Here is a 25776-nt window from a genome sequence, read left to right as displayed (position 1 = left end):
TTATTCAAATTAACTATAATTAAAGTAGTCTTTTAACTTCAACTATATTTAATTACTCAAGTTAATTTATATAGTTAGTTAGATGTTAGCTTAGATATAAATATATTAAAAGTGACTCTCATAAACATTCATTCAATGTCATGAGCAAAGATAATGTTTTATACTTTCTCCCTTCTTCACACATGTGTTATATTAGGAAGGGGTTGTTCTTTCCACTTTTTGAGGCCAGTCTCATACCTTGGAAAATTCGAAAATGTTCTTTATACATCCGGAAATATATTTTTAAACGCACATAAAATCACACCCAACTTTATTTTTCTAAAATCCATTCCATTTATAAAAAATATGGTTCGGAGATGCATCTCCGTATAATACTTAGGTGTATTCGGAGATGCATCTCCGAATTATCCTCCTATACTCATTTATGGTATTTTTATTTATTAAGCCGATTTAATTAACGATACAGTGATGTTTCCAAAAATGTATATCTAGAAATGTCAAGCGGAAAATGGAATAAAACACCGCCTTGCATGATCTTCTTCTCCATGCTCAAGGAACACTTCATTTTCAAAACTCTTAAAAAAATTTCTTTTATTCTTTATCAACTTTTCAACACCAAAACATCATTCTTGTATTTCATCACACCAAAGGGAGAAAAACAAGCTGGAATTGTAGGTAAAGTTCATTTATTTCATCCCATTCCTTACATTATTCTGGTTTTTGAGCTGAAAAAATGAACGTTGAATCCATATATACATCTCCGGACAAAGTTGAATCTGCACATGCTAGATTGAAGAATTGTTTGAGAAACAATAAAGGAAATTTTTATCGAGATTGAGACGACGTGAACCAAATGCTCAGAAACTAACATAATGAGATACAAACATCTTTTGGTCGGAGCATTACTGTGTTAGAACACCGATTAAAAGACAAAAACCTTTATTCATAATTGGTTGAAAATGGATCCTTTGCTGCTGAGCAACAGTCCATCATTTGTTTTGTGAGAGTAAGAAGAGAGAAATTGGAAATAAAAAAAGAATTGGTGAAGATGAGAGAGAGAGTAAAAGGAAGAGAGAGATAGAAACAAAAGTTGGGCATGAGGTAGAGCAGCAGAGATTTAGCAGTAGACGATCCAAATCCTAATTGGTTGGCAACGTATATCGGGCGACATTGCATTTTATTTTTCACGAAGCCAAGCAAACAGATAAAATAGATTCAGATAGCTCAAAGAGTGGATGTACACATAGGAAAACTTACGTTCTTCCATGTGCTTGTTTAATTTCAAAGAAGATGATGCTTGAAAAACCAATACGTATGGATGAAGTTTGCACTCACTGAAAAATGCTTCGTTTGGATGATGATGTGTGATGAAGGATGATAAATCAAACATATCTATCATGACCGAGTGAGAAGTGATCCAACAAAGATTCATGAAAGCTGATGACATAATTAAATTACACATCAAAGAGCTATTGAGGAAGATTGAATATCCAAAAACAAAGGATTTGAAACCACCGTTGGAACTAGCTAAAATAAAGGGTGTCCTTAAAAAAGTCAACCCGACACAAAGTGACAACTCCACGAGACGATCTCCCTGACTCTAAGATCCCAAAAAAGTGTTTTCAAGGGTGCTGCATTAGCTATCCATCTCCTCCACCTCTGCTACTAAAAATCAAACATATTAAAGATATGTCATTTTTTATGCACAAATACATTTAACGGATTGTAAATGTTGAAGATGATGACAAATGTGATTTTTGAGTTGTTTTGAGTTTGCTCAGTAAAGAAGACGATGACTACCAATTTGTCCGTCGTCATCTTATACAAGAGATGACGAAGCATAGAGAATCATACACAAAGTTATACAGAAAGAATTACGATGTTATTATCAATGCTCTAGTTCCTTGTCTTAGTAGTCTGGCTCTGTTTGACAAATGGATGTGCTTCTCGGAAATAAGACATCGTATAACAAGTGCTTATGATATGGTGTGTATTGATTTAATGTTAACAATTATCTATGTAATATTTATTTTGATGTTAATTTATGTTGTTTTTCCATTCTGTCATTGTTTCAGCTTGTTTCTGTTTTGAACTAACATAGTATATTTTGGAGTTACATCTCCGAAAATATCACTTAATATTGAACTAAGGGGGATTACGGAGTTGCTTCTCCGGATTAACATTTAAAGCATACAAAAATGCATTTCCAAATTAAATTTTATTTAAATAAGAGTTTCTCTGTAATTTTATCTGAAGTGTGTGAAAATAGTGCGTCCGGAGATATTTCTCCTGACACTAAAGACAGATATGACTTTTCACGATAGTGGAAGAGAGGATTTAAGAATGTAAGAAGCAATCCTACGAACCTATCTAATACTACTCATTTTCGCTATTTAGGAAGAATCAATGGATCACATGGCCCATCAAGCAGACTACACATGATTTCATTCTTGTATTGTACCACTATATTCTATTTTGATTATACAACAATATCTTGCCGAAAGTTATGGTTGGCAGATTATATTATATAGTGATGCATTACAGAATACAACAAAATTGTTATCAATAATGTTTCACTTTAAAATACAAGAAATAGAGAGTGAACTCTCTTTGAAATAAAATGGAAAAGAAACATAACATAGATGAGTTCAAAGGCAAAACAAGATTACCCAATTTTGCAACTCCAAAAAAATATGAACTTCACTTAACACCTGATTTTTCAACATGCAAATTTTCAGGCATAGTGCAAATCAACCTCTCCATCAATGAGAAAACAAAGTTTCTTGTCTTAAACTCCTTGGAACTTGTTATTCAAGATACTTGGTTCACCAACTCTTATGGCAAGGTGACTTTTTTTAAGCACTTTTTGATTTTGATTAGTTTGGTTAACTTAAGGGATTTAATTGATTTGTTTAACAGTATACTCCATGTGATGTTGTTGTGGATGATGAGGATGATTTACTTGTACTTGTGTTTGATGAAACAATTTGTGTTGGAGAAGGAGTTTTGGTGGTTGAGTTTTCGGGTGTCCTCAATGAGCATCTTAGAGGATTCTATAGATGGTGCATACTTTTTTCCCTTTTCCTTTTTTTTTTTCTGTTGTATATATACTTTTTAAACATGTTTTAAAATTACGATTATTCTTACACGGTAAACCCTAAATTCGATTATTGCAATAGTACTTATCTTGATGGAGAAGTAAAGAAAAATATGGCAGCAACACAGTTTGAGGCAGTAGATGCAAGAAGGTGTTTTCCATGCTATGATGAACCTGCTCTTAAGGTATGTATGTAGAATTCATTCATATATTATCATCAATTTATCAGATTAATAATAGCTTTGACAAGAATTTGATTATTGTGAATTATAGGCAACTTTCAAGGTAACAGTTACTGTGCCATCGGAGTTAACAGCGTTATCTAATATGCCGGTTGAAAATGAAAAGCTAGATGGTGAGTTAAAGACTGTTTATTTTGAGGAATCTCCTCTCATGTCAACTTACTTGGTGGCTGTTGTTGTCGGCTTATTTGACCATATCGAGGATACAACTACTACTGGTATGTTCATCAGTCTCTTTTCAGCTTATTTTCATAAGTTCTCAGAAATAACTTACACAAAAATAACTTTAAATGATATATGTGTATGTTATAAGGGCTTAATTAAGCTGTTTATCAAAAGAGGGTCTGAACACATTTTTTTCTGAAGGGGTTGTGGTTGGTGTATATTGTCCGGTTGGAAAGAGCGATCAAGGGAAGCTTGCATTGGAGATAGCTGTGAAGTCACTAGAAATATACACCAAGTAAATCCTTTCCTTTCAAATTTGAGAAGAGATCGGTGTCATGTCCAATGTCCATGTCTGTGTCAGTGTTTCATAAATATTCTTCTGTTGCGGTTGGTTGATTTTTTCTTTGACATCATATAGGTACTTCTCAGTGCCTTATCCACTTCCCAAGCTGGACCTAGTTGCAGTTCCCGAGTTTTCTGCAGGAGCCATGGAAAATTATGGTTTAATCATATATAGAGAAAGTGATCTCCTTTACCATGACTTGCACTCTCCACCTTCTAAGAAGCAAAGAGTATGTTTCATAGTTGATCCTATTTTTGGAAATTTTCAGTGTTTTTGAGAACAACATGATTATGCAGTTAGGTTCATTTGTTTCTTTTAGATAACAATTGTGGCAGCACATGAAGTAGCTCATCAATGGTTTGGAAATTTGGTAACTATGGAATGGTGGACTCACTTATGGCTCAATGAAGGTTTCGCAACATGGGTGATAATCGAGACTCTCATAATCTTGTGGACTTGAATTACAATCATTGATCTAAAAATAATCTTCATACTTGCTAACATGTTTTCAGATAAGTTTTATGGTCACCAACATCTTATATCCAGAATGGAATATTTGGAGTCAGTTTCTTTTCGAAACTTCTAATGGTTTACAAATGGATGCCCTGGAAAAATCACATCCAATTGAGGCAAGAACTTTACAAATGCTTTTCATTCTCTTTTTTTTATTTGATTTGATTTTGCCATTATTAGTCCTAATTGTGAAATGAGTTCAACGAGCATAGAAATGCGTGTGGGACAACAGGATAAAATTTCAGTTGATTCTGATTTTCAATACGAATATGAACGTGAAAATATGGTCTATGGATTCTTTAGCCTACGGAATCTTTATGTTAGCGAAAAGTTACCACATGAATATCTGGCTTATGACCGTCAAACATTCATAGCGGCGTTGCTTTTTTGTACTTCAACAAATGAAACAACTACTCTTGTATGACATATTTTCAGGTAGAAATACATCATGCACGCTCGGTTATCGAAATTTTTGATGCTATAAGCTATGAGAAAGGATCTTCTGTAATTAGAATGTTGCAGGGTTACCTTGGAGATGTTACATTTCAGGTAACATCTGGATTATCGAAGTGGCGCTAATTATGTCGTCTTCCTGTAAAAGTTTTATTCTTTCTGATTTCATTATTTTATTTTCAAATAAGAAATCGTTAAGCACGTATATAACAAGATATCAAGCCAAAAATGCGAGAACAGAAGATCTATGGAATGTTCTTTCAGAGGTATCTGGTGAACCGGTGAACTTAATGATGAACGCTTGGACAAAGAGCACAGGATATCCAGTTATCCGTGTTCAATTAACCAATAACATTTTGGAATTCAAACAGGTATTATGTACTTGCAATCAAAAGCACCATATATGGGCCTTTTTCAACTTTCACCATTGAAAGTAACTGTCATTGGCATTTGAATTTGCAGTCGCGATTCCTTTTATCTGGTCTTCAAGTCGATGGACAGTGGATTGTTCCGATAACGTTATGTGTTGGTTCATATGAAAGACAGAAAAAATTTCTTTTGGAGAAAAGCGACGGAAGAGTGGATATATCTGAACTGGTTCAAGATATTGGCGATGAGGATAGTCAAGAAAATCTATGGATCAAAGTTAATGTTGATCAGAGTGGTTTTTATAGGGTAAATTATGAAGACAAGCTCGCAATTCGATTGAGGAAAGCCTTACAAAACAACTACCTGCTTCCTACTGATAAATTCGGTGTGTTTGAATTCATAATGATAAATAAATAGAATCTATAAATCTACGATACAATTTTTTTCTAGGCAGTTTTATTTAAGAGAGGTGAGTTTTAATCTTACAGGCATTTTGGACGATGGAAACGCGCTATGTCAGGCTTGTGGACAATCACTGTCATCTTTGCTTATGTTAGTGGATGCTTATCGAAAAGAGTTAGATTATGTTATTGTATCGAGACTGATCGAAGTAAGTATTATACGTCTTTTCTACTGTACTTTCTCTAATAACATCAACATCTATCTATAGTGACAAATCACAATATTGTAATTCTTTTTTACGACAGGTTTGCTATGATGTTCTGAATATCGCCATTGATGCCATTCCAGATTCGGTGAATGAATTGAAGCAATATTTTATCAACCTTCTCATCTATTCTGCAGAGTAAGGCTGTTACGTTCGTCTTCACGCAAATAATTCACCATAAAGTCGGTTGCTTCTCTTGCAAGAAAATGACGTAGTTACTGTTTATGCAGACAGTTAGGTTGGGATTCTATATCCGGAGAAGACCATTCTAATTCACTTTTGAGGGGAGAAGTTATTAAGGCCTTGGCTACCTTTGATCACGATAAAACTCAACAAGAAGCACTACGCCGTTTTCAGATTTTGTTGAACGACAGAAACACTTCTCTGCTTTCAGCCAACACCAGAAAGGTAACATTTTTTCCCACAAAATTACTTTTCATCATTGCTTTGTTTCAATTTACTTTTGACATGTAAATTTGAAAAATATTTTTCAGCCTGCTTATGTAGCTGTAATGAGAAGTACTTCTGATGAAAGTAGGACTTCATTTGAGTCCCTATGGAGTTTCTATCAAAGCAACGATGTTTTGCAAGAAAGGGACGATATATTGCGTATGACAGTAGCATTTAACCCTTTCTTACATAAACAAATTTATCACGCGCTAATAGCAAAAGCACTTACCAATATAGTACTAAGTTACTAGATTAAACGTGTTTATTTATGAACTCCTGCAGGTTGTATTGCATCAAGTGCAGACCCAAATGTTGTTCTAGAGGCTCTGAATCTTTTGTTGTCTGATGAGGTATTATAAATTTTTTACGCAATGTTTGGTTATAAGTAAATGAAATGAAATTCCTTCTTATTTGGCATTTTTTTATTGAAATGATTTTTCAGATTCCAGATCAAGATATCATTTACGTACTAGGAGGAATAAGCTTAGAAGGCAGTGGAATTGCAGTGAGATGGTTGAAGGTATGTGCTTCCATGTTAACAAGTTTAAAGTAACTCATGTTTTTGTTTTGGATTTACATATTTTGCTTATAATGTGTTTGAAAAGGATTTACATATTTTGGTTTGATACCTAATGCAGGATAATTGGGAAAGAATCTTGGTAAAATATGGTGCTGGACTCTTACTCACCAACTTTATGAGCCAAATAGTTCCATTGGTAAGGAAATGCAGAGAAAGCTGAGTTAGTGGACACGTTACTGAATTTCCAATTTACTTCAATCTACTCGTAACATGTTTCAAATGTGGGTTCTAATAAGTTGGTCAGTCACAAAAATTCAACTTCAATTATAAGACTATGGACCGATTGCGAGAACCTATATAGCACCGACACATATGTTTATCTGGCACAATACTGATACCGATAATAATTTGAAAAAAATATGTAACCACACGTGTCAGTGTTGTATCAGACACAAACATATTTATATGTTTTCAAAATCTCATTCCTTGAAATCATGATGTGGCAGGTTAACAACAATGAGGACGCAGATGACCTAGAAGCTTTTTTTGGCAGCCGTGTGAACCCTTCCATCACTCTGAACTTGAACTTAAGCATTGAGAAGATCCGTATCAAAGCAAGGTGGATTGAGAGTGTTAAGCAAGAGCATTCTCTGCCCGACTTAATCAAACAATTGAGTCAGAGGAAATGATAGTCTTGACAATTGGTAAATAACAAATCCAATAAGCATTATGTTTGCTCTAGCAATAAACTAAGACATTCCAAATTCTTGTGTCTAGTATGTCAATAATTTGGGTAAGAACAAAGTTGTTAAACTACTAGAGCTTAAAGTTTGTATCTATGAAACACTGACATGAAACATGTATCAGACTTGGACACCAACATGCTTCCGTGCCAGTGCTACCTAGGTTTGTATCTTCCTCATTTGTATGAACTTTAAACTATGTACTTGTTGTTTGTAAAATGCCAAGCCTTTAGCAACAGACTCTTGGCTATCTTAATAATGCAGCATTCTTTCTAGGTCTTATTTTTCTTCCTTCTAATTCTCTGCACAAGTTCTCTCTCCGTGCCTATAGCGACAATGATTGGGCAAATGATTTGGACAATAAAAGGTCCACTTATAACTTATGTATTTTCTTTGGACCAAACATGGTCTCTTGGAGCTCTAAAAAGTAATCCCTCGTGGCCAAGTCAAGTGCAGAGGCGGAATACCGCTCGTTGGCTCATAGCACTTTAGAGCTCCCTTGGCTTGAATCACTTCAAATTAAACTTTGTGTTCGTTTTCTTCCTCCCACATTGTTATATGATTATCTAAGTGATGTTCATCTCTCCCACATTTTGGTCCTTCATGCACGTACAAAACATGTGGAGTTGGACCTCCACTGTGTACGAGAACAAACACGCGGTCTCCAAGAAACTTGTCATCCAACATGTTTCGACAGCCTTTCAAATTGTGGATGCCCTTACAAAACCATTTAGTTTTACAACCTTTAATGATCAGTGTGTCAAACTTAAAATTGGTTCTCCACCATCTAAACTCGAGAGGGAGTATTGCAAGTATTATTAGGTTAGTTAGAAGTAGTTCCTATTATTAGAAAGTTAGTTAGAGATTACTTAAGAGTGGTTATGGTTGTTAGAGTTTGATAGAACCTAATCAACTTCAACTAACCTTATATATATAGCTCCTCTCCTTTTTGTAAAAGCTTTTGAACTTAAAATCAAAATTAACAAAAATGAATCATAGATTCAACTAATTAAGCTATCCTTGAATTATAACAAGAAGAAACACCATTCTAACGCTTTGATGAACTGGTTAAAACAAATCGTGTTATTTATCATTGTGAGTAGATGAGTCTTAGCGCCTCTTGGAACAAATTTGTGATCTTCGCTAGAGAATGTCCCAAAAATTAGACCAAAATATTTGAGCCATTGAATGCCTAGAATAAGGTCAAATAAACCAAGAGTAAAGCAATACCATATATGGTGAATTAGAACCGTTGGAGAATCCATTGGACAAATAAACTCCAATTTGTTATTATCTTGTGTGCAAAATCACTACTATGGTGATAGCAATATTTTGTTATTACCTTGTAGTTTCATAATTATCATGTATTGTTGGAAAAAGAAAATATCCACCACTTTCTATGTGTCTTTTCCCCCAAGTTTATATATATTATAATCTATTCTTGCAAGTTTGGTTAACCGCTTCTTTCTCCTAGTCGCCTCAAATTGCACTTTATTATTTATAATAGAAGAAAGAAGGAACAAAGAAAGTGACAAGAAAGTGTCTATATATTTTCACGTAGTGCCAAAAATTAATTCAAATGTAAAACAATCTATCTTTGCAAACATAACATAAAATGAATTTAATAATAAAATCAGATCGTAAAATTTAATTCTAGAAGCAAAAGTTTCAAACATAGAATTAAATATCTCTCAAGAGAAACTTAAAATAAAACATGATAACCCACCATTAATTAAATATCATGAGCATGATGCATAAATAAATTAATAACATTAAGAATGTTGATGCCTCAAATTGATTAGATAAATCACGTTACCAACAGTACTTCATCTTAAGGGTAAAGTCAAGTCAAGCCCAAAGCCAAAATGCACATGCTTTACCTTACCTTCTTCCTTTTTCCATCTCTCCCTTAGCTGTCTTCATTTCATACAACCTTTTGCCAACACTCTTTCCTTCCCTCTTTTACACATCCCAACTGGCACACCATCCCTAAACATATTCATCTTCATATCATATCATATAATAATATATATACTCATTTTTAATCATCACAAACCATAACTCATACTCACAAAAGCAACAAAAAAAAGTTCATTTTTCACTTTCTTCCAACCAAAACACAAACAAAAACATCGTAGTACATTATTGACACAAAAACATCATAGTACATTATTCCATTATACATTCCGATGGAACAAGAAGACGACAAATCACCACCTTTCTGGCTTCCAAAAACCAACAACCACCGCCGTCTCCGCCGCTCTTACTCCATCTTCCTAACATCAACATCCTTCCTCGTACTCCTCTTCATAACCGCCCTCGTTTTCGCACTTGTCGTGGTCCCCACTTTACGTTCTTTCAGTTCCATCCTCTTCAAACCTCAAACCGTTAAACACTCTTGGGATTATTTAAATCTCATACTCGTTCTCTTCGCTGTCGTTTGTGGCTTTCTTACTAAAAACGACACCAACGAAACGCAAACGATGCAAACGCATACTCCGCGTTTTGATAGAAGCTTCTCCAACCCTGATACACCGCCGTCGTGGTATGAAAATTCTAATCGGTCGTTTAACCGGTTGAGAAGCGTTGGATCTTATCCGGATCTTCGGCAACCGTCGGAGTTGGTTACCGATGATGAACGGTATCGGTTTTACGATGATACTTATGTTCATTTCCGTCATCGGTTCTCGAGACTTGAAGATGAAGTTCAAGTTCATTCGGAAACGGTTACTTCCGGTGAAGTTTGTTTATCTCCGATGAGGAAACCGGAGATGAAACCAGTGCAGGATTGTGGAATTGAAGATGTTCGAGAGCGTGTATATGAGGTGGAAACTATTGAGAAACCGGAAATCAATTATTCCGTTACTGAGAATTCACTACCGCTGCCTCCGCCGCCTCTGCCGCCGCTGCAACCGCTATCGGTTCTGAGGAAAAAGAAAACTAGAAGTGCATCTACAGAAAACGCAGCTACGGTCAGTTATGAGGAATTTTCCTCGTCGGTGCTGGAACAGATTCCGGCGGTGAGGAAGAAGAAAACTAGAAGTGCATCTACAGAAAACGCGGCAACGGTCAATTATGAAGAATTTTCCTCGCCGATGCCGGAACCGGAACTGAATCTGCATTCTCCGCCGCCGGTGATGACGAGAACGAAACCTGTTCGAAGAAATGTCAATCGAGCATATCAATCGGAAATGATCGATAAATTTGAACGTAATGATTTTGTGGCACAGAGTTCTCAACCGCCTCCGGCAGTGGCTCCGCCGTTAACGGCGGAGAGGAAGATTGGGATTCCGGTTAAGAAGAAGAGAGGGAATGCAACTAAGGAGTTTTTAACCTCATTGAGAGGAAAGAAGAAGAAACAGAGACAAAAGAGTGTTGAAAATTTTGAAACCTTTCAATATACTTCTCAACCTTCTCTCTATGTTTCACTACCACCGCCACCTCCTCCACCGTCGGTTTTTCAGAACATGTTCTATGCCAACAAGAGCAAACACAAGAAGCATTACCATGTTCCTGTGGCAACATATAAACCTCAGCTACCAAACAAGAGGGAACATTCTAATTATAGATTAGAGAAGAATGTAGTGATTACTGGTAATGAGTCACCCTTGATTCCTATCCCTCCGCCGCCACCACCTCCACCATTCAAGTTACCGGCGTGGAAGTTTAGAGTTCAGGGTGACTATGTTAGGGTTGATAGCATTGGAAGTTCAAGGAGTGGTTCACCAGATTCAGATGAAAATGTTGAGTCGCCAATTAGTCGAGATGAATCAAGTAGTAATAGTCCCTATGCTGGAGATGGTGAAGAGAGTGTCACTGAAATTGGAAATGCAAGTGAAGCTTCAATGTTTTGTCCTAGCCCAGATGTTGATACCAAAGCTCACAACTTTATTCTGAATTTCAGAGCTGGGTTGAGGATGGCCAAGATGAATTCCTTGAGGGAGAAGCAGGGAATTGGGAGGTCTAATCTTGGTCCTATACAAAAGTAGAACAAGTTGAAGTTACAGAATTGATATTGCTTTGTTGTAGTTTATTTATTTGATTGATTGTTTTTAAGAACAGGTTTGTTGATTATATATAGATTTCAAGTTCATACAGAGGAATTGGTTTTGTAAAAGAGAATTCTAAGATACAGTTCTTGTATTAATATAGTGTTGTTTTTCTTTTCTATGGTGGGGTGGTGGTTTTTACTTTGTATGTTTGTTGTGTATATAAAATGACCAGTTTTGGGTGTGGTGAATGTAAGGTTGTTGACAGTGTTTTTCTCCTAGCTATGGTTCAAACATTGTTTAAGTAATCAAAATTTCAAAATTTATAGGACAGTTAACATCATCTTTTTGTCACTCACTGTATTACTATTCATAATTTCATGTCACATATTTATGCAACTGAAACATTGCCAAGAGTCTTTTGCTAAAGGCTTGGTGGCATTACACAAACAATAGTACATTGTTTGAAGTTCATGCAAATGAGGATTTAGTGACACTTCATATTGAAGGCATGTCAATATCCAACCCTAACTCGTGTGTCCGAGGATTTAGTGACACTTCATATTGAAGGCATGTCAATATCCAACCCTAACTCGTGTGTCCGGTATCCGTGCTTTGTAGATACAAAATTTAAACTATATGTATTATTAGCTTTATAACTTTGTTCTTATCCAAATTATTGACATATTAATACTTCACTCAATGTTTAATAAAATGCGTAGAAACAAAATTAGGGATGTTTATTATTAGAGAAGAATAGGAAATTGATGTCAAAGTTATCATTTCCTCTGACCCAATTGTTTGATATCATATAGATACTGACACATATAGATACATTTAATTATTTTATATTTTTAATTTACTATCTTCATGATGTCGCATCAGACAGATACTCTACTGTATAGAGAGTCCATGTCACCCGTTCATCATTAATTTTGATTCCAGAATTAAAAAGTGGTGCAGTATGTGGAAAATTCAAATTTGAATTCCAACGAATTTCTACAACCACATCTCTTCTGATCCAAAGTCTCGATCTCTATAACAGTTACGCTGAGATGGATGACGTAAATGCAGATCTCGTTTCCAAAAGCACCTTAGAATCATCCAATCAATAATCATCTCAGATCTCTGTTGTAGATACGGCCGACGAAGAATTACCTCAAAATTCCCTCGAAATAACACGAATTCAGAGGCGAAAATAAGATAGACTGATTTTAGGGTTTCGAGACCACGAGAATGTGGATGGAATTCTTAACACTACTCTTTCGCTAGTTGTAATTGCTACCATAGCAAATCATGTCGTATCAGGGATCCTCGTTGACGATAAAAGCTCAAGCAACCTGATGTACCTCAAAATCATAATGAGGTTAGGCTTAAACGAGCTAAATCTGAAGCCTTGCGAAGCCAAGAGTCTCATAACATTTAATGATTCTTCTACTTGTCCATGTGGATGCATAAATATACTACTTTCCTTTGGTGTAGGGAAAAATAAGAGGATAATGGAGAATTGCTTCTTTGTGTCCCTTGTGAAAGCCAGTTGCTTTGTCGAATTGGTTTGCTAATAAGAAGTTTTGTTTCATGCATGAGCTGATATTTCATGGAATATTAACTATGTCACCCTTTCTGTGTTGACTTCCTAGGAGTTTCCGGGCCTAATCTCCTTGAACCATCGTCCGAATCAGTCCTTTGCATCAGTTGTGAGTGCTTCTAGTTCCCCGTCTTCTTATTCCTCTAATAGTGCAAGGTTGGCTCTGAGTGATATTACTATTATTTTAAAATATCCTTCCCTATGAAAAGCTTCATGGGTGTTGTAAATCATTCCATATACATCTACTTGGCTGATGTAAGCTTTATAGAGATTTGCACTTTCTTCTTCCTTCACATTCTGCTCTGTCTTATTCTCTCCTCTCGATTCGTGTTATTTCGAGAGAAATATGAGGTAGTTCTTCGTCAGTCATATATACAACAAAGATATGAGATGATTATTGATTGGATGATTTTAATATGCTTTCGGAAATGAGATATGTGATTACGTCATCCATCTCATAGTAAATCCTAATCAAACTTAACCAAAATGTAATTAAACTTAATAAAATAACAGACAAGATATTGTACATATTGCGTCTTGACAGAGTGTCATCAGTCATTTGGTGGCGTGGTGCTCAAGCCTTTTCCTCCAAAATCATGAGGCAGAGTATAATGTTCATGACATAGAATGCAACATGGTGTTTTAGGGGCCATTCTATATGGTGAAGTAGTGGATATGTTTTGGTTCAGTTCTTAGCTTGGTGCGTGAAGCATTCTCACGCACGAAATTATCCCCGGGGGGAGCAAATTGGATGTTTTCTTCAATCTGAAGTATCCTTTTAGCAAGGAAGTGTGAATTCTAATGTTGCAGTAGATTATAAGCATTGTTCAGCAAATCATGTGCATGTTACGTGCCTAAAGTAGCTTGTAGTTGTTGCAAACTCTGGAGCATTTCATGCTCTAGAATTATAGGTTGCGATGAAGGCTGCTTCAATGTTTGACCTTGCAATGGCAGTAGACGGGGTTTGATGGTTAAAAGAACTTTGAAGGTCCTTTGTCAAACTATTGGAGGTGCTAGATTTTGTGATGTTGGAATTGTAGGAGGAGTTACTAAGATCAGAGCATCTTCGGTTAATGGAAGAAATGGAGTCTCCTTCACTGGACCGAGAGAATACAATGGTTGTGGCATTGTTATGTGTGGCGACCGAACAGATGGTTTTTATGCTGCCATGACAGCAGAAACTGAATCGGTGATTTGTACGAGGAAGATATTACTGCTTTGAAAGAGAAAAGATCAGTGATCTGAAAGAAGTAAGGTCTATGATTTGAATTCTTGGAAATTTGTGAGAATCAGATGTCTATTCTCATATACGGTGTCATTGTTTCGTACTAGAACTTGAATTAGGTGGAGATAGAATGAAATAGAGTTTTAGTGCAGTGAAACGGGGGTGGACCTCCAAAGTTAACACTCCAACATTCAATTAGTAATCGAGTGATAAAGTAGTTTTAGCGTATGAATGAGAGAATATCTGAAATACACATGTTGTGCTTTATTTAGTGTAAGTGGTTAAAATTGATTTCATGAGATCGGAAGTCTGCGAGTTTTTGTCTTATTATATCCAACGGTAAAAAAATGGTGTTAGAGTCAGGAATCGTATGTTTTTGGCCGTGGTGAGGCCTAACATATTTCTGACTTCTTTCCATTCAATGTCTGTTAATGAGTCTATCATCGTGGATCCTACCAATGATCCGGAACAATTTTTAAAAATATATTAATTTCCAATGTTAATGGTTATTAATGAATAGTAAGCTGGTTAATCCTCCTTCACGTATTTAGATTATTTAGATTTTCATTATTTTTTCAATTACTTCAAATATATTTCTTGATAAGAAAGACTTCTGAATCCGTTATAAATTTTCGTTCTTCCATAACTTTCTCTCATAAATAAAACCAAACTAACAAAAACAAAAAATTGAGCCACTGGTTCATTGAACCAACCCCACTTTGATCAGAAAAAACCAAATCCGGTCCATATTCCAACCGAATCTCAGAATCTAATCACACAGATTCTCTAACCCAAACCAAACCGCCTCGTTTTTTTTCCCTTTCGCAATTATAGAAACTTTTCTGTCTCTAAGGTGAGAAACTCAAAATAACCTCAGCACCGTTGTGTGCCCTCACACAATTCCACGAAACCCTAACCCTAATTCGATTCTTCAAATCCCTCTCCAATGGCGCAAAACGATTCACAATCCGACAAAAACCCCCAAACCCGATTCTACAACCCATACAAAGACCTCGAGGTTTCCAGCCGAAATCTCTACCAGCTCCCAACTTCCCCGGAGTTTCTCTTCGACGAGGAAGCTCTCCGTAAACGCCGTTCCTGGGGAGAGAATCTCACCTTCTACACTGGCTGCGGTTACCTCGGAGGTTCAATCGCCGGTGCCGGAGTTGGGCTCGTTGAAGGAGTTCGATCTTTCGAATCCGGCGACACCACGAAGCTCCGAGTCAATCGTATTCTCAACTCATCCGGGCATTCGGGTCGGACTTGGGGGAACCGTGTTGGGATCATTGGGTTGCTTTATGCTGGAATCGAAAGCGGGATCGAGGCTGCCAGAGACACCGATGACGCCTGGAACAGCGTTGCGGCCGGGCTTGGCACTGGAGCTTTGTATAGAGCAGCAAGAGGGGTGAGATCGGCTGCGGTGGCTGGAGCTGTGGGTGGAGTTCTTGTTGGAGCTGCTGTGACGGTAAAACAAGCATTGAAACGATATGTGCCGATATGAAATGTGAGTATGAGATTTGAGATTCACTCTTTTAATTCAAAGAGAAAAAAAAAACAAATTTTGAGAGATAATTGGTGTTAGTTTTAGTTAGTAGAATATATAGAATTATTTAAAGAAGTTATATACCATATATGTTATGGTTATGTTAGTTAGTAGTTAATGCTTCCGATGCGAAACTATTGGTTTAATGCCATATTTTTTCAGTTGGATTCTAGCTTTCTGTTCTAAAACTAATGTGTAACTTTGTGAAGTTGTCATCGAATAAATAATTATAATTATTGGGACGAAATTTAATTTGAAAGTGTTTATAGCATCAATTAATCCTTTGTTTTTTGCTTTGAACTTTATTATGTGATGGGTTAGCTCGGTCAATATGTATGATTTTAATGGTTGGTTTGAAAGATTTTGCATGTGTTTGATCAGAGTTGAACAAGTTTTTTGGATGTAGAGTTTTCTGTGGAAGAGATTGTAGGAACCTTATCGTGGGAGTTTTCAAGATTTTGGTTGCATTTAGTGTAATGTTTTGCTTGTATTGATCTTCGGTCAGTTGATTGTGGGTTCTTTCAAATTTTAGTCATATCATGTATGAGCTTCTTTTCGGCGATGTTGATTACTCTTGTTATGTTGCAATGAGCACATGAACAAGAGGTACTAAACAACTGTTATTATATACTTACATTTTCCAAATGTTGCTTTGTTTCAGAAAATCATGCAGACTTGGGGTTGATTATTGCAGTTTGCCTCTTTCCTTTAATGAGTGTGTTGCCTTTGCTTTTGGCAAATGGGAACCGCTATTAAATCCGTAGTAGTTCGGAAAGGGGTATTTGATTGATCATATGTCAGAAACTCAGAATTTATTTGTGTCCTGGTCATGGGACTACCTTTCCGGGTCAATAGGGAGTAAACCGTCAATCTAGTCCCCTTAGGATCTCTCTTTCCTACCTAGTCTCAAAAGTAAATAAAAATAGTATATGAAATCTATCAAATTAAGTCTTCGTGTTACATATATGTTGATGAGAGATACTAGAGACTAAAGAGATGAATTTCATATAGGTTAGGCATTAGTTTGACAGTTATGATATAGTTTAAGGGTTACTTTTTATTTTCATATAGTTTATGGACTACATAGAAGAGAATGTGAATCTGCAAATCCTAGCTCGATTGGCAAAAGCCGATACTGTTGGGTTGAAAGTCAACACCGGGGTTATGACCACTATCTATATCATTTTTAAAGGAGAAATGGTGATATTTGAGGTACTAAATAGGCAGGCAGCTATCCTTTAGATCAAGAAGTGTTGCATGATGTTATTATGGTTTTCCTGCCCTTGTTTTGTTCCCTCTCACCCCTACTAAATGATCCCCTTTCATTATCCACCGTTTCCTCACCTCCGGTTCTTCCTCTTATGCTTTGACCTCTGCCACAAAGACAACATACGCCGTCAAATTTTCCTTTACTTGAACAAACAGAACAAACATGGGCAGCGTACCTATTTTACAATTCTAATTTTAATGGATCAAAATTTTGAGCGTGTAAGTGTAAGGGGTTTGTGCTGTGGTTTGTTTGTCAATGTGTTGGTAAAACCATTGTTAATATCTAGAGCTAATTTAGACTTGAAACAAACGGAAAGGGAAATACAAGAACAAAGCATCAATGCTATATTTATCTAGCCTTACTAAATGGGATTTGCTTAAGTTCTCAATCACAGAAATTCCCTGGCTATTGTTTCATACGGATGACTGTGTCTTATCTCATGCTTCCTTAACTTATGTCATTTTTGTCTTTTGCTTTTTTATCATTCATGTTTCCTCGAGTTCAGTAAGAAATTTCAAAGATTAGGTCTTCCATGTTGCTTTTGTACTCGATGATGGCTAGTTGTGTAGTCCTTTATCCGACTATAGTATTAAGAGGGCAATATTTTTCCCATACCGAGTGGTGGATAAGCAATTTATCGAAATTCAAAAATACATTTACAAATTTGGAAGTGCATTTTTGGATGTACCCATTTCACATCAAATAGATGCATAAATGAGTCACGCTTCTTTTTGTTACTAATTAAATTAGTCTTCAGATGTACTTTTGTATTTACCCTATATGCATCTCTTCCATTCTTTATTGAGACATTTCTATTTTAACATAATTTTGTTCGGAGATGCATCTCGGTAGTAATATACATATATAAACTTCCGTATTCATTTTATGCAATCAATTTTAATATTTTTTTATATAAAAAAATATTGATTCATTTTATGCAATCAATTTTAACATTTTTTTATATAAAAAAACATTGATGCAATAAACCATGGATTATTATCATACTAAAATTTTATAAATTAAATAACACATTTATCAAATATGATGAAAATGTCGTACATAAATGAGTCAATATTGAATCTAGAATACAGTCAATAAATTCAATAAATTACAAATGATAAATATTATCCCTAATACAAAATACTATTATCCTGCTTATGTCGGATCCCCTTGCTCCTTTGTTGTTTCTTGTACTGTAATGTCGTTCGTGTCTTAGTAAGAATGACATTTACAATGGCCTTCCCAAGAGAGTCTTTCGAAAAGACTCCTCTGTCTAATACCTACTTGCGCAAGATTCACAATATGACATGCAGGCAACACATCCACAACATGATCTACTCTAGCCTACTCCTCCCCCAATATTTCCTGATGAGGTGGCCTAGATGGATCTTCCTCTACATCTGGTGTCATATAAGAATGTGACAATGTAATACCATTGAATGTAGTTGTGCTTCATTTGATACCAGATGATTAAAGAAATCTTCATATATGGCATCTATCTGAACTGGTGCATGACTTATTCAGGGAGATGTGGATACATCATACGTGACCCACAAGCCAACCATCCAGAGTATAAGGTTATGTATTCCAAAGGACGCGTCTAACGGTGATCTTTGTACAATTGAAAGTGTATATCATTGTGTATTGTACGATAAAGATACACTTTAAAGGGTTCAGTCGACTGATTCCTTCTAAAGCACGTGGTATATCCTCATTGTAGTCATCAAAATATGACCAGTCATTGATGTGCGAGAAGTGCTAGAGGATCTATGTTTGAAAATGCTACATATGAATTATTAGTAAATGCGTAGCACAAGTGTTATGAAAATGGTACATAAACAGTAAAGAAAATAAATTTATTATCGTCAGCAGCGTGCAAATAGTTGTCAGGTATTTGGTCTTCCAAAGACAACCTTTAGCTAACTTGGAGTATAGGTATACGAAACAAGCGGTTGTTCAACTGTACTCATGAACTCACTTCAAGTCAGCGAAGTATATGAGGTAATCGACATTTGCGTAATAGACACTCTTGTCCAAAAATATTAATGTGTCAACCAAGTACAATGGCTATGCTTTCAATGCATATGCTATATGTTGCATAACATGTTCATCGTCATCATCGACCTGTTTTGCCTCAGTCAGTTGGTGTGCATACGTCCTCTCCAAGAATTTAAATATAACTTGACACCCTCGGGTGTCTTCTAACTCCTTCAGGATATCCTCTGGGTCAGCTTCCAAATATTCAATCATCATATGCAATACATCAGATATAGTACTCTTGAAGTGGTCTAATAATCTTTCCCTGATCATAAGATGCAGTAGACATGACATAAAAAGATGGTGCCTTAGAGTGTCGTCTCTCAATGAACATTGATAGCATACCATGGTTAATAGTAGTATAATTGGTCTTACATAAGTTTTGCAACTCAAATAGTTGCATCACATTGTGAAACAACTACTCTTGATGTTGTTGCAGTCTCGCAATCTTCCGATCATGGTTGATGCATTTTAAAGCATCACAGTACTGTAGAAAATAAATCATCGTTAGAACTTTGAATGTTATAAATGGTTTATGCATGGACATTATTATTTGTTATTTAGTAATAAATGAATGAGTAGGTATAAAGTTATGTTGTCTTATATAAGTGTATCTATGGCTTAAGAAAAATCTTGTAAAATACTGAATCAACTCAAATTGCATTGGTTTGATTTGATTTGGTTTGATTTATTTTTAAAATTCAACCGAATTAAATTGAATCACATTATTTTCTCTTTGCGCTTCAGATAACTTTTAGCATCAAAAACACTCAAACTGCACTGTGAACATCTTTACATGCATTAGTCTTATAAAGCCGTGTGTATTCATTTTTATGAGTTGTTAACTCTTTAATAAGGTTATGATGAATATGAGTCCAATTGTCCCCGCCCTTTCCAATTAAGACTGGAATAGCGCAAAATCTACGGTTGCCTATAACTTTAACATCTGCAAAGACTGCAATATTGTCAATGTGTTTGTGCATTAAAATATACATCTCTTCATGTATTTTATTTTTGGTAAAGGTGGGAAACTTTATGCTTTGCTAATTTGTGCCTCATTTCTAGCCGGTTTTTAAGACTATGAAAATGAAGTATCAAGATAAGTGAGTCGACATGCTCATAAAATGATGGTGAACACTTGGTTTAATTATCATTAAGAGTTAGTTTGACCTTCTTTGGAGCATATTATTTAATAGTTGTGTATAAGGTGTCATATTAGAGATTTGGGGATATAATATATGACACATTTGTTCTTTGATGTACAACTTCATATTATAATCCGCTTTTTGAAAACTTTTCTAAATCACCTCCCACTATGTCATAATATGCATATCTGTTTTATAATTCTTGATTGTAGCTGCATATTCTTAGGGGGGTTGTTGTAGCACATCTTCATCTTATGCAGGGGGAGAAATCTCAATACTGTTATGTTTTTATTGCTTGTCTTATCGTTTTTGTATTTTATCGTTGTTGAGTCTCCCTCGTAGATTTCTCACACATGATTCATATCTTTTAGCATGCATAAAATTTTTGGTTATGTTCGAACTTGATCAAAATCCTATTACTCAAGTCTATGAGTTTTTGGAATAAAAGCTCTGCGTGTTCTTTTCAGATCACGTGCAAAGTTAAGTGTTTAAATAATGAAAACCTAGTTTTGAGGTATTTGATTAGAATCAAATCAAACATAAGTGACCAAAATATTTCCAAAACCATTTGATTGGAATTAGAGTCTTCACACGATTCAAATCAGACCTTTCTTATGTCACCTCTGTCCAAATTGATTTGAATCACTCCTTACACATGATTCGAATCATGCAACTTTTCTGGTTTTTCATTTGATCCTTGGAGCAATTAATTCGAATCACAAATTGCACATGATTCGAATCATGTGGCCTATGATTCGAATCACATACTGCACTTGATTCGAATCAACTGCAAATGGGTCAAATTTTCATATTTTTTTATTCCATTCTCTTGCTCATTTGACATATTACATGTTTTGACCTTGATTCGAATCTAACCAACTTTTTTCAGTCTTTTGTGTGCTTCATCTCAAGCACATTATAAGCATTTAGTTACCCTTTTTAAGTAAAGAATTCATTATCGTTCATGAAAGTTTTCATAATTGTTTTGTGAATTTTCTTGTTAAAATCAACCACCTCTTGGAAACTCTTGGATTAGAAATCTTTCATATTCAACCTCATTTCTTTTTCACATCTTAATCATGAGTGGATGTTAACTTATTGGGGGAGACGATGTCTTGAAACTAATCGTTCTTGGAGATTTGTTCAAAGATTTTTATGTTCTAGCAAGATTGGGGTTGTTGTCATTGGTGCTAGAACATTTCAGTTAAAAGAAGGCCTTCTCTCCAGAATTGTTTTAGTAGTGACAGTGTTGAAGGCTATGGATAAGGCAGAGTTCTTTTTACATCTTTGTACAATTACACTGCTCAAAAAATTAGTAGGATCAAGGGGTTGATTGCCAAATATGAAGGCTTGGAGCAACATTGGTGTTATTGGAAGATTAGAAGCGTTAATTGAGTGAAGATTGTGCATAAGGGTTTGGCTGTTGGCCATCTATACAAGTCAAGATTCAAAATCAGAGTTTTATTATCTTTAACATTAATATGAATAAGTGATTGTATGAATTCTTTGTATATTAGTCAAAATATAATGGAATTATGCAGGTGCTTTCAACAATGCAAGTTGACTCACGCGAGGACGAAAGATTCAAAGAACTTTAAATCACTATGCCATCTCTCTCTCTCTCTCTCTCTCTCTCTCTCTCTCTCTCTCTCTCTCTCTCTCTCTCTCTCTCTCTCTCTCTCTCTCATTTGCCTTTCGTAGAACATATGTGCTTAGGTTTACATTTTGGTAATAGAGATTTAATTTGAAATTTTTAGTTTTTGTTGGAATTGGAAAACCATTAAGAGCTTTAGTGGTGATTAAAATTTGCAAAACATTGTGCTTTTAGAATTCAACTTATTGATTAATTGCGTAACCACATCTCATAATTTATTCAATTGCATACATTGTGTTTCCTCATCTAATCATTACAATATTTGTAAAGTGATTTGGGTTATTATCTAATAATTGTCTATTGAGTATAATTTTACATTTTTGCTCAACAATCTTCTGCGCGCAAACTCTCAAAAACCTCTGATTATTCTTATTTGATGAATCAGTTGACTTTTTTATTCTATTCACCCCCCCTCTAGACTATTTTCTATTATCATATTCGCACCTAACAATTGGCACCAACAACTGGTCTTTTGATTAAGTTTAATTGACTCCAAAAGTTTTGTGAATCATAGTAGAGGATAACGATCCAAAGGGAGTGTACAATAGAGCACAAAGGTAAAAGTTATACTTACTGGAAATCAATTATAAACGTGCACTTATTATTAGTTGATAAAAATCGATGGTGTGTCATCTCCAAAGGACCTTTCATCCTCACAGGTGTTAATGGTGTTGTAAAACATCCTAAGGGTTGGACGAATGATGAAATTAAAAAGGCTTCATATGATTTAAAAGCGAGAAATATACTTATATCCGCTTTAAGCGCTAAAGTATTCTACTCGATTTCACATCATACGAGTGCTAAAGGTATGTGAGACACGATATGTGGGACACTCCCCAAACACTTTATGAGGGTACGGAAGATGTCAAGGATTCTAAAATCAATATGTTTACAGAGGAGTTTGAATTGTTTCGTAAGAAACCTGGACAATTCGTGGAATCCATGCAAACTAGATTCCTCTGCTTAATCAACAAATTAATCAACTTGGATAAAACTTATTCCAACAAATATTGTGCTAATAAAATATTAAGTTCTATGTGCAGGGAGTGGCAACCAAAGGTTACCACTATCAAGGAAACAAATGATTTTAGTACTTTGGACATTACAAAGCTATTTGGAAAGTTAGTCGAGCATGAAAATGTGTTGAAATGACCTGCCCCGTTAGCGAAGTAAGGTCGAAAGTTAAAGAGAAAGTAAAATAAGAGAAACATGATATTTCTTTGAAAGATTCATCATCGAAAGCTAGTAAATCAAATTAAGAAGGTGACAATTCTGACAAAGAAGCTCCTAAGAAAGAGGAGATGGATTTATTCGTCAAGCGCTACAATAGATATTTGAGAAACAACAAGCTCAAACACACTGACTAGGGTTTAATAAACTTTAGAAACACTCACTCGCCTAAGAAAGAACACAAGAAAAGGATGATGATATTACGTGTTACGAGTGTGGTAAATTGGGTCATTGCAAAACAACATGTCCTAGTCTCACCAAACCTCATAAAAAGAAAGATAAGGAATTCTACTAGACGAAGGGAAAAAGTTCCAAAGGTCTTCGAGCCTACATCGAATGGGAAGAAGAGGATGAGAGATCCTCCTCAGATTCATGCTTAATTTCAGATGATGAATGCGTCAACCTATATTTGATGGCACGTAAGAAAGGTGATTCGTCAAAGGTATATAATTGTGACTTAGAGAATAAATTTTCGTATAGTGAATTATCTTAAGCTTTTAAGGATATGTATGATGATTTCATAAATGCGTTTAAGAATATTGCTCTCCAAAAGGAAATAATTTTAGCACTTGAACAGGAGATCAATAATAAGATCAAATATTCAAACAAAATGCTTGTAAACCAAATATCAGTATTTATAAAATACAAATAGTATAAAATTTCAAATTGTTAACATCAAAATACAAAGTAAAATACAATTACTACATATATCTAACACATCTTGTTCCTCATCTACCTCTACTACAATGCATGTTGTGCCTCTAGTAAGATGCTCGGTAGAGTAACCTCCTCAAGAGTACCTTCATGAAAATCCCCTCTAATTATGGCCTCCCTCCCAATAGCTACAATATGGTGACATGTCGACAACACATCCACGACATGGTCCTCCCTTGTATGCTCATTTTATAGTCACTCCTAATGAGTTGGCTTTGGGGATCTTCTTCTACATCTGGTGTCATGTGAGAACGTGACACTTTATAAAACAGTTGGATGTAACTGTATACCATACTCCATGGACAAAGAGCTGGCACACGACATACATCCTCTGGAACAAAATGCTCTTAGTACTCCGCAAATATACCATCAACATCTCTCTAGAATACAATCGTAGGAGAAACAACTATGGGAGTCTCTGGGTAATACCCTGCAAATACCTAAAATGATGGAGAACTTTCCTAGGTAGATGAGTCGAGACCCATAAGTCATCCATCCAGAGTGCAAGGTTATCACCTCAAAAGATTGTATCTCAAGGTGATAATCATACGACGTGAAACAAGTAGCATTCGGCACGATGTGGTCAAGAGAAATTTGAAACAATTCTGTCGTTAGATTCCCCCTGAGTGGGATGATCGAGCAAGCACATGGCAATTTCTCATAGTAGTCTTCAACATATTCCCACCTGAAGAGACGGGGAAAATGTTGGTGGATCCATGTCTAAAGATGGTTCGGATTAAATTTTAGTTAAAGTGTAACACAAGTATAATGTAGTTAATATTAGCAATGGTGCAAAGAAATTATCGTAAATAGACAATTGTTTAGTGTCATATGTCTTGTCTTCCATAAACTAGTTTTAGCTAACTTGGTCTAGAGGCAAACCAAACAAGTTATTAGTTATCTCCAATTGTGCTCGTGAATCCTCTCCAAGTCAATGAAGTATTTAATATAGACAACATCGACATTTGTCCATAAATATGCATGTGCCGATCAAAACCATGAAGTATGACCTCAATGCACATGCTCTATGATATGCAACGTGAAAAATGAAAAGGGGAAGGGAGAGGAAAAGGTATGGGCGCGAATACTTAAACAGAAGTGTCGAGATTTTAATTTCCATAACAATTTCGAACATTGAAATCTAAAAAGAATTAAATGTGTGTGTATGTTATTCAGAGATTGAAAATGTGCACTGAGGCACGCCCAACATTAATCTCGGTAATTTATTGATTCAAATTCTAAAATTCAGACTTCACTTAACATTGCTTAACATTGCTTTGACGTGTTTCAAAGAGAATTTGCTACATATTTGGTGTGTAATGATGAGAATATGAAACTATTATATATCTTGTCGTCTATTTGGATTGACAAACTATAACTATGAGTTTGAATGAATGAGTCTGTACATTAAATTGACGAATAATTAAAGGGAAATGTTATTGCTACACCTATATTGACACCTACACCATATGATTATACGGTTTTGCTTTTCTTTTTTTTTTTAATTATTTAATAATTATTTTTTCTTTCTTTTCACAAAAACAACACAAAGATATGCAGTATTTTCTATGGTGTAGGCAATTGATATCATTTTATAGTGTCAAAATAGCAATCCTATACTTTATCTACTAGGAAACCCAACTAATACTATCTAATAGGGAATTCAATACTATCTAATAGGGAATTCAATCTATTAGACACAATGAAGGTGGGAAAATTAATGGTTTAGTAATTATCATCATTTATAGAAAGAAAGAAAGAAAAAAACACAAATCAATTAGGTTCAACAAGCCTGTAGTACAACCAAGAGCAAACCAAC

The 25776-nt window shown here is 35.4% G+C and overlaps 3 protein-coding genes across 3 annotated transcripts; all 3 read left to right on the top strand.

The window, feature by feature from the left end:
- The first annotated feature begins 2551 nt into the window (after positions 1-2551).
- On the top strand, positions 2552-8259 carry LOC131623272 (aminopeptidase M1-like). Its single transcript, XM_058894270.1, has 19 exons — positions 2552-2845; positions 2920-3062; positions 3180-3282; positions 3371-3557; positions 3706-3799; positions 3923-4076; positions 4167-4271; positions 4360-4476; positions 4796-4909; positions 5002-5184; positions 5276-5567; positions 5671-5792; positions 5890-5987; positions 6080-6257; positions 6344-6458; positions 6582-6649; positions 6742-6819; positions 6938-7015; positions 7326-8259. The coding sequence occupies exons 1-19, from the start codon at positions 2621-2623 to the stop codon at positions 7506-7508; spliced, it is 2637 nt and encodes an 878-aa protein (XP_058750253.1). The 5' UTR covers positions 2552-2620; the 3' UTR covers positions 7509-8259.
- A 1492-nt stretch (positions 8260-9751) lies between these two features.
- Positions 9752-11551, top strand: LOC131623304 (uncharacterized). Its single transcript, XM_058894302.1, has one exon. The coding sequence runs from the start codon at positions 9752-9754 to the stop codon at positions 11549-11551; it is 1800 nt and encodes a 599-aa protein (XP_058750285.1).
- A 3521-nt stretch (positions 11552-15072) lies between these two features.
- On the top strand, positions 15073-18001 carry LOC131623369 (mitochondrial import inner membrane translocase subunit TIM23-2-like). Its single transcript, XM_058894387.1, has 2 exons — positions 15073-15868; positions 16569-18001. Exon 1 carries the CDS (start codon positions 15311-15313, stop codon positions 15863-15865), a length of 555 nt encoding a protein of 184 aa, XP_058750370.1. The 5' UTR covers positions 15073-15310; the 3' UTR covers positions 15866-15868; positions 16569-18001.
- The last annotated feature ends 7775 nt before the right edge of the window (positions 18002-25776 follow it).

The sequence above is a fragment of the Vicia villosa genome, unplaced genomic scaffold (assembly GCF_029867415.1).
Source record: "Vicia villosa cultivar HV-30 ecotype Madison, WI unplaced genomic scaffold, Vvil1.0 ctg.000060F_1_1, whole genome shotgun sequence".
Classification (NCBI taxonomy): Eukaryota; Viridiplantae; Streptophyta; class Magnoliopsida; order Fabales; family Fabaceae; genus Vicia; species Vicia villosa.
This window is presented reverse-complemented; position numbering and strand designations above follow the sequence as displayed.

What these genes read in the sequence shown, in the direction of transcription:
- LOC131623272 (XM_058894270.1), top strand. Translation starts at nt 2,621, where the DNA reads ATGGAAAAGAAACATAACATAGATGAGTTCAAAGGCAAAACAAGATTA. An exon ending in CTTCTCATCTATTCTGCAGA is followed by an intron (nt 5,988 to 6,079) that starts GTAAGGCTGTTA and finishes CTGTTTATGCAG; the next exon opens with ACAGTTAGGTTGGGATTCTA. An exon ending in TGAGCCAAATAGTTCCATTG is followed by an intron (nt 7,016 to 7,325) that starts GTAAGGAAATGC and finishes ATGATGTGGCAG; the next exon opens with GTTAACAACAATGAGGACGC.
- LOC131623304 (XM_058894302.1), top strand. Translation starts at nt 9,752, where the DNA reads ATGGAACAAGAAGACGACAAATCACCACCTTTCTGGCTTCCAAAAACC.
- LOC131623369 (XM_058894387.1), top strand. Translation starts at nt 15,311, where the DNA reads ATGGCGCAAAACGATTCACAATCCGACAAAAACCCCCAAACCCGATTC.